This window comes from Amblyomma maculatum, chromosome 9, assembly GCF_055883805.1.
Source record: "Amblyomma maculatum isolate TAMU_Amacu chromosome 9, ASM5588380v1, whole genome shotgun sequence".
Taxonomy (NCBI): Eukaryota; Metazoa; Arthropoda; class Arachnida; order Ixodida; family Ixodidae; genus Amblyomma; species Amblyomma maculatum.
The window spans coordinates 107,693,585-107,703,141 of NC_139352.1; the positions used below are offsets into that span (position 1 = coordinate 107,693,585).

General features: G+C 44.7%; 1 protein-coding gene across 1 annotated transcript; it reads right to left on the reverse strand.

The window, feature by feature from the left end:
• Window positions 1-3,943: 3,943 nt before the first annotated feature.
• LOC146180110 (glutathione S-transferase Mu 4-like) lies at window positions 3,944-6,271 on the reverse strand. The gene is made up of 2 exons (XM_084579938.1): window positions 6,006-6,271; window positions 3,944-4,380 (listed from the first exon to the last, which is right to left on the reverse strand). Exons 1-2 carry the CDS (start codon window positions 6,269-6,271, stop codon window positions 3,984-3,986), a joined length of 663 nt encoding a protein of 220 aa, XP_084436064.1. The 3' UTR covers window positions 3,944-3,983.
• Window positions 6,272-9,557: the final 3,286 nt, after the last annotated feature.

The window sequence follows — 9,557 nt, forward strand, 5'->3', positions numbered from 1 at the left end:
GTTTGTACAGTCCAACAAGACACCCCTCCTAACTTACCATGATTTCTGAACAGTGTGCCAACGGTTATCCGACTGTTCAATTCGAGCAAAAAACGGAAACTTATCGTCCTAATGCCGATTACAGGTAGCCAGGATTTTAAATTTTACTAATATATAAAACTGCATTTCCTCTGCTAAATTGTTTAGTAAGAGGACCTCCCTAGTATCCCGCCAGGGTGGCGCAGTGGTTACGGCGCTCGACTACTGTTCCCAAGGACGCGGGATCGGAACCCGGCCGCGGCGGCCGCTTTTCGATGGAGGCGAAAAGCAAGGTGCCCGTGTTCTGTGTAATGTCAGTGCACGTTAAAGAACCCCAGGTGGTCGAAATTACCGGAGGCTTCCACTATGGCGTCTCTCATAGCCCTAGTTGTTTTGGGACGGTAAACCCCACAAGTGAAACCAAACCAGGACCTCTCTAAATATCAGGATAGCACCGGTGATCATTTAGTGCCGTCTGAATCACGCCTACGCAAAAGAGTTAAAGAGCGAAATGACCGCTGGCGCCACAAACAACTCGAAGGAAATAGCTGGGCGCCGAATGCCGAAGCTATGAATCTGGATGCAAGGAAGTCATAACATTGGAAACATTCTGGTGAGAAATTTACGCACGGAATTGAGGAATGAAACATACGCTCCCTTCTTCCCCCCTCCTGCGAGACGACGATAAGGTAAGGTGGGTCGCGAAGCCAAAACATCGCAATTTTTCAAAGAGCCCCAGCGAAAATGACGACATAATCAATCCTGACGCGCGGAACATTCTCCTGGCTTGTCACAATAAATATAGTGGCCGTGCAAGGATTTGCGGCATACTTTAAGCAACGTAAGCGCTCCACACAATCTAAGAAAGCTGAAGAAATCTTGATTACACAATTTCCTATTCATAATATTGCAGCCTAGGTGTCAGTATGGTATGGTATGGTAAGGCATGTCAGCGAGCAGATGTAGGGCAAACCAAAGGCTTGTTAGGATGTACATAAAAACAACCAATATCGCAGAGCATAGGAAAGCATAAGAAATTGTTTCGCTTATCTGCGTGATTACATCACTCATTAGCATTTATCAATAGCAATAAAACGCCTCAATGCTTTCCATGCTGTGATTGCTCGTTTTCTTGTTTTATGTGTGCTTAACAAGCCCCTCATTCCCACAGCATCTGTTGGCTGATTAGCGTAAATGTGATGTGGCATCAGCCAGCTTTGTCATCATAAGATTTCGGAGCAGGGTTATCAAGCAGCTCCCACATTCCCTAAGCTTGATACTCGTATAAACAAAAATGCTTTGCGAGCGCGTCCACCGCTATATACGAAAGTGGGGCTAGGAAGCATTCTCAATCATTGGATTCCTGCTTTATTGAAAACGCAATATTCTATTGAAATTGAAAGCCACAACTGTGCCATAATTGGTACAGTGCCTAAAGCGAAATTCAGGGTTGCAGTTTCTGATCTCATCGGTGGCGTGTGTACTTCATTCTATTTTATAATCGATAACCTCCCTGCAATCCCTCCTCATCTTTCTCCTCCTCCTTTATAATCGAATATCTTCATGATTATTGTTTTTACATTGGTTAACAAAAACAAATTTGTTTTGGTGGGTGTATATTGTCGTTTTCTCTCTTTGGTATAATATAGCATGAGGTGTTAAATTATGAAAGATCACTGAGGGAGGGTTGAGGGGGAGCTTCAGGTCGCAAGCCGAGCCAATGTTTCGACAAAGGGACTTGACTTCGTCTGGGCTATAGTATGACATATTACGCGCGTCACTCGAACACTTCAGGGATGCCAGAATTTATTAATTCGGCAATGCAAACTGGTCCCCGAGCTGCGCACAATATCTCACTTAAAGCGCCTGTAAAACATTCGACTAGAGCATCGCTGGTTTGTGTCTCGCATTGTTAACTAACATGCCCTGTTCGTGCAGAAGTATACGCACTTAAGGATATACAACTGTGTGACCTTAAGTAGCGTACTTCATTCTAGACATGTATGTGAATAGCCTGACATTGCCAACAATGACCAGACAGTTTCTAGTGTCCCACCCTCACAACAGTTCCAGTTGCCTCACTTGGGACGTTCACATATCCCTTGACAACGTACGGAATTTCCTTTCTGGTACCTCTCCTTCGCCGCGTTTTCTGTCCTGACGAGCCCTGTGTACGCTCAAATGGCACGGCGCTAATTCATTTTAATGCAGTGATAGCACCTCCTTCATAAAAACTCAGCGTGTTTTGAAGTTAAGCCTAAAGGACAAGCTAGTGGCGCTTACTTCTCCTGAAATAGCCCCATTAGTCACCAAAAGTACTGCACATCTACAGCTATGAGCGTTTTTGCAGCGCGTAGCCGGACAAGGACAAAGACGTAAGAACAGGCCTTTGTCCTTGTCTGGCTACGCGCTGCAAAAATGATGGAAAACCAACTAGCCCGACAGCTTGTCCTCTATAGCTATAACCTCCTCGCCCTATTTGCCACAACCCAGACCACCGCTCCGGCATCTACCTCATTCATGCACATTAACATTCAAAGCCCCCCCCCCCCCCCCTTCTTTAAGGAAACACAATTCTCTACTCCAGGTAGGACACCAATCAGCTGTCTTCTCGTCAACCCTACTCGTAGATACATGCTAACCACTGAACCACTGTACACTCAAGGCTCTTTCGCCATCTTTCACCCCACGAAAACAGAATGTTGCTTGGGTGAAGCCGTAGGTTACAGCGAACGGATTTTTTAGCGAGAACGTAAAAAGCTAATCATCAGCTCAAAGCTTAAATAGTTTTTCTGAACTGTCGTATCGAGCATCTGACTAGCACAATTTGTTAGTGAAAAGGAATGCGCAGAGCAAACGTTTTACGCCATAAGATTAAAGGCTCCGTTTGCCGCAAATACGGCGTCGACGTCGGCACCAACGCTTTGAGCGAACAAAAATGAGAATTGCGCTGGAGGATGGTATCTGGCAACTAACATCGCCAATCATTGACAGGAGGTTCCAATCGCTTGACAGGAGGTTCCAAACCGGTCTTCTCATTTCATGTGCGACGGTGACATCGAATTAACTTGCCAGGACCCTTACATTCATGTTGCCCCTAAGCCAAGCAATCGCGTTCATTCGATTTAGTTACAGCGGGGCTATATAAGTGGGATGGTAACCTACTGCATTGCGTGATACGGTTAAAGGCGAAACCTTAGTGTTCCCATAATTCTATATGACCATTATGCTTCGCCATCGTCCCCTGCCAATTGCTCCAATCGATCATGTCCTCGTAAATTCTGTTTTGCCTGAAAACGATCGTAATTTATGGATTTCCCAATTTTATTTCAGGCATGCCAGGAAATGAAGCTTCCTTGGACAAACGATCTTCGCTCGCTTTTATTCCCTCCTCTGCAACAAAATAAAACCATTATCAATTATGGAATGTATGAAGGGACATGAAGCACGGCGGTAAAGAAACCAAAATGCATATTCAGTAACTCAATTGTTTCATGGAAGAAAACAAATTCGATTTATGCCATAAGGCATAAACACAAGCCGGTTATCTTTAGCTAAGGCACTTTGAATATTTACTCATCTGCGGACTGTAGTGATGAACCCGTATACTAATCGAACGGTGGCTGTTTTGCTACTGCCTCTGTGAGAAACATTTACTGCTTTCTCACTACCACTGTGGCGCTTGTGCAAGTGTTCATTCTTGCGTACAGTATGAGATTTTAGTAAATACTAAAATAGAAGGGATTGTTTGAATACTAGAATTATCGGGTACGCTTACATTATAGTGCTAGCATTTTCGCATCAAGCGCTCTTTGTACTCAGTAGTCGGGTAATTCCAATTTGCCAGCTCAACATCGCCTTGAAAAATTCTAAAATAAATAGACCCAAGCAGGAGTATTTCGCATCTTTGTGCAAAAAAAAAAAACAAACAAAAACTGTGAAGGACAGCTACAAGACAGTTCGAATTATTCCTTTTCAAACCCCCATGGAATCATTGGTCCTAAGATCGGATACTTAGTGTAGTTCTCAGAGCTGAAATGTTCCTCAATATTCGGTAGCTCCTCAAATCGCTTCATGTAAGCGACCAATATCGGAAATTCCTCGAACGCGCTCGCATTCAGCTCGTAGTTCCAGTCGAGTGCCTCGTACAGGAGGAAGTCGACGTATGTCAGCCTCTCTCCCAGGACCCAGAGCTTCTCCTGGAGCTGCTCGTCCCAAGGCTGAAGGATGCCTTCCATGTTTTCTTCGTACTTGGGTCGGCTGTCTTCGTAGTTGGGCGATGCGACGGCCATTATCAGGTTGAGGGCTAAGTCACGCGCCTGCTGCTCCAGCTGGTCTAGCTCCCGAGTCTCTTCTTCATCCCTGCAAGAAATCATAACCCATACAATCTTTGAAAAGAAAGAATGGAAAGAGAAAAAGTCATAATGAAAATTTCGTTCTCTAATGTAACACGGCAGTGATAGCATCGTATATGCCAATCTTCTTAGTGAACTTTTAAAATATACAAACATAGACCAGGACAGCGCAAAGTACTTCAAAAACATTTGCTCCGTTTTTACTGTGTCCGCCTGTGATGTGTGAAATTCATATTACGCAGCCAGAATCTGAATAAATGCAGCGAATCACCGGCAATATCCGCTGTGTTCGATATTCATTCATGAATTCATCATTATTGCCGCGACCTATTTTGATCTTAATTTGTTTTTTTTCGACAGCCACTAGTACGCGGCTGTATAACTAAATTTTATCGCCCAGAGCAATTATTGCACTATTTCTTTGTTCATGCTCATTGTCGCGAGACGCGGCTTTATCATTTGCGTAGCGAAGGAAGATGAGAGATGTATCTTGAATTATTGCAGCCATGCGCATGCTTTTCTGCAATGTTCTACTGCATGCTAGTCATCGTTTGGTGCTTCATCTCGATCTTTCGCCTCCGCTTTAAAATCGAGCGCGGACGCGTGAAACGGGGATTCTAAGTTCTACGACCGAAGAGCATGTTTGCTGTTATCGCCGCCGCCGATTCACTTAGCATTTTTGCCTGCGCAAGTCAGCCCAATAAAGAGTTTCATTCAACTGCAACTCCAGTGTCTACATTTGTGGCTACCAGGATTCTCACCCCTACGTGATATCTGCTGCAATCTTTCGAGATACATCTCGAAGTACATTCTGCGACAAAGGAAATGATAAAGCCGCATCTCAGGGCAAGGAGCATAAACAAACAAAGAATACAAGAATCACTCTGTCTGAGAGAACTTACAGTTATGTGGTCGCCTGAGGCGGCTCTCGAAAAAGAACAAATAAAGATCAGAATGGTTCGCGGCAAATATTTCAATTATTAAACAAATTTTTCATTTTGCATTTTTGTGCGCTGAAGAGTTTCGTGTTATGTTCTAAATGGGGGCACAATGATTTGTGTTTAAAACAATATAGAAACAGGAAACAGCAATATTCCCTGCATTCTATTTCTAAAACATGCGAATCTATTGGAATCTCATCCATAATACGGAATTGCTCGACGTCACTATATTACACCAAACATTAGTCTCATACAAAGCAAATGCATTACCAACTTTAACTGCTAAGGTGAACCGCCAGCTGCTGCCATTATCAGATCGCATCGTGAGACTTACTAATGTTCATATATTTTGAGCTCCCTATTGGTCAGTTGTGCCCCACCGTTATGACTTTGGTCGCTTTATTCAATTTCCCAAACTGTTAGCATTAGCAATAACGTTCCGAACCATTGATTTAAACAACAATTGTATATGTTTAAAGTCCCTTATATTTCCAATGACCGCGACAGAGTGCTGTAAAAGCCGAGCATTTTATTTTGTTAGCATTGTAACATAGAATACCGGGTACGCGTAATGAAGAAAATAAGTTTGTTCTTCAGTACATAAGAATACAGTTAGCTTCTGCTTACTACTACACCGAACAGCTCATGGGGGGCAGAATACGTAACAGAAACAAGTTATTACTCTGCGAACCTTGGAGCCAGTTCGTGCTTGCGACCCGGGTAGCGAATGATGGCGATGCTCTGCGTCATCTTCACGTCCTCGTCGATGTAGTAGGGAAGGTTGGGAAACTTCAGACCCAAACAGAATTTCTCGCCGTGCCATTCTTCGCGGTCGTAGTCTGGCTCCGGACCGTAGTTGTAGCGCTTGTCTTCGAACTCGACGCCCACGTGTACCAGCAGGTTCCTGATCGGCTGCGCCATGCCTCTTATGTTCCAGTAGCCAAGTATGGGAGTCATTACTGAAACCAAATGAGCAAACAGCACGCGTCCGATTGACTTTAGGAGGGCACATTATTTTAAAATATAAAGCGGGGGCACTTTTATGTTGGGAAAGTAATATTTCCTCACGTGTTACATTTTTATGTAAATTTTAGGAATTTTAGGCGAGAACAAAAGCGGCGAATCGTCCCCAAAAAATAATATTTCAACCAAGCAGTGTTAGACTCTCGTGTCAGAGAAAATCTCAATCTCCATTGTGGCTGCCTTGAGCGGAATACTATTGACATGCCGCCTCTGGCGGGAGTCACCAAGCAGGTGGCATGCGTGTAAGTGCAGGCTAGTTGGTTGCTCATTTAGAATAAGCCGCGCGAACGACGAAGATAAAGTTGAGAAAGACACAAACTTTCGCGCTGTTTAGACAAGACAGTGCCGTGTTTGTCGTTATATGTTTTCTTGTCTCGTTTATCGAGCTGTAGATATGGATCTGATTTTTACATATGCGAGGTAATCTGAAGCCATTTCCTTTTGTGCTGCCGATTCCGTTGCTGCACGTTCGTTTGTTCACTCGTTTGGGTTTCTACACACGTTCATGCTCTAATTCCGGCTTTACGAAGTCCAACACACGAGTACCATTTCAAGAACAATTAGGAAGTACACACGCTGCGAAATGTCTTTTTTATAAACGTCTCTTTCTATGTCTGACGCAGGTGACATGGGCGAGAACAAGTTCAGTCCGCGCACGACGTGACATGAACAAATAAAATGGCTGTCAAGTTGTACAGTGCCTGTAATGGGCCAGTGAAATTGCGCTGGAACCTTTCGAGGCCCTTCGGTATCAGACACGCTATATCTTACACCTACCCAGCAAGTTAGTACGTTTTGGTTTTACGCGGAACTTCAGATTTGGCGTTGCATGAGGCCATATATTAAAAAAACGATCATTATCTTCATCGTTAGGAACAAAGCTCTAATGCAGATTATCTAAAGGCTTGATTGCTACAGCTGTCGGGCATCGTCCGAGATTTGCTAGAGCATTTTTGTTTTTCAGGTGTTGTTGTAGGCCTACATTTAATAATGCGAAACCAGTTCTAGCCTAATGAGTGCTCCATAAATAGGCTTTCACCAGAAACTGTGAACAGAGCATGTCACCACAATATATACTTGTGAACTGCAATCACCCATGGCGAAAATAATAATTTAAATCAGTAAATAATGGAGATCGTAACAATAAAAATAATTGTTTACAAAATAAATAAAAGTAAGCAATTTATCATTATCAAATGACCCATGCTATAGTATGCAAATAAAATAATTTTAATGTAATCTCTTGGGCGATGTGACGGTGAATTTTCACGCATGTTCTTGATGAGTAGTGGGTTACTTACTGAATTAAAATTTTTTGCAAAAATTTAAAAACAATTAGTTACTGCACATACTTAAGGAACTGAAAAAACAGACATCAATTGCTGAATCACTACTTATTAATTGTCTGATCACATTATACCAGGCAAGTCAAGGCGTCAGACATAGAAAGAGACGTCGATAAAAAAGACGTTTCGCGGCGTGTGCACTTCCTAAATGCTCTTGAAACGGTACTCGATCATGTGTTGGACTTCGTAAAGCCAAAATTAGAGCATTAACGCATACAGAAAACCAAACCAAAAAACAAACGAAAATGCAGCAACGGTATCGGCAGCACAAAAGGAAATGGTTTCAAATTACCGCACATATGTAAAAATCAGATTCATATCTGCCGCGCGATAAACAAGATAAGAGAGAAAACATATAACGACAAACACGGGGCTGCCTTGTCTCATTTATCGCGCTGCAGATATGGAACATCGTCACCAGCTCAGCCAAGAACGGACCTTGTAAAAATCAGTGTACACTTAATATTGTGAGAGCGGTGCCAGAACTTTCACCTCTTTCACCTGTACATATGCAGCATCGTCATCATTCCCCGCTGTTCGTAAGATTACGCACAGAGTTGCAGATTCTGGCTGGGACAAAGACGTTTGTTCTGGCGGTGGCTTACAAGTGGCGGAGATGCGATTAGTATCCTAACACTCTCGCTTTAGCCCTGTCTACTGTTCCCCTTTGAGCTCCGTTCAGGCCTTCGCTTGCTGTCACAGCCTTCCGGTATGAACGAGGGCAACGGAACCCGCCCGCTCCCAGCATCTGCCCTACTGTTGTGGCTACCCCTGCCTGGACCTTCACAAGATGCCAGCGAGGTCCCCAGCTCTTTGCCGGCTTTCGCGGCGACGATGTCAAAGACTGGCTTGCTAATTAGACCAGAGCGAGTTCGTTCAAACACTGGGATGAACTCCCACAAGCTATTCAAGTTTGGCTTATATTTGGCTGACGTCGCAAAAACGTGATTTCTCAATTACGGGAAACATCCCTGACTGGCCAACATTCACCCAGCAGCTGCGCAACATTTTCGGCACGCCATCTGGTTGTTCTGAGCTGGCTTAGAGGAAGCTCACCGCCCGTCTTCCGCCTCCTGGTGAGTCCTATATATCAAGGACGTTTTAGCCCTTTGCCACCAAGTTGATGCTGCTATGCCGGAATTTGAACGCGTTCGCCATTATGTTAAGGGCATCGTAATTAACCGTCACTTTCAATGCCTTCCTGACTGAGAAGCCCTCCACTGTGTCGGACATCACCACTACCTGCCTACGCCTGGGCATACTTCATTCGTTTCGCCTGCAGTAAGACAAAAATAATGGTACGGCCTCCTCGTTTACGGCAACCTGCTCTCCATTATCCCTGCCATTATGAGAGAGGAGTGGTCAAGCAAGGGTAGTTCCTGGAAGCTCGAACCTCCCGCCCGCTACTTCAGATTTGCGCAGCGTCGTCAGGGACGCACTGGCCGATTTCGCCTGCGCATTCGCACCCGCCACGTCGATTATACAGCCTGCCGCTCCCCCACGTATGCTGAAATTGCTTCGAAGTCACCTGTCCCAGTCCATTCTCCTTGTCCTTCTCCTGTGTGTGGTTATGTGGCTCAGCCCCATGCTCTCAATCGCCCTGTTATTGACCATCCTGGCGTCCTTCCCATCCAGTCTGCTATTACTGTGGAATCCGCGGTCCCATTTCCCGCGTCTGTCGCCGGCGCCAGCAAGATGAACAAGCGTGGTCACGCTCTATTTAAGAATGCCCGCTTGCGCCAGCCTGAAGCTTCTGCAATGCCGTACTCTGCTTCTTCCCGTCGTTTCCCTTAGTCGCGGGATTTATAGGATATTTCCCGGCCCTTTCGTTCCAAACGGTTCCACACCGCATCGCCTTTACGTCGCCCGTCTCC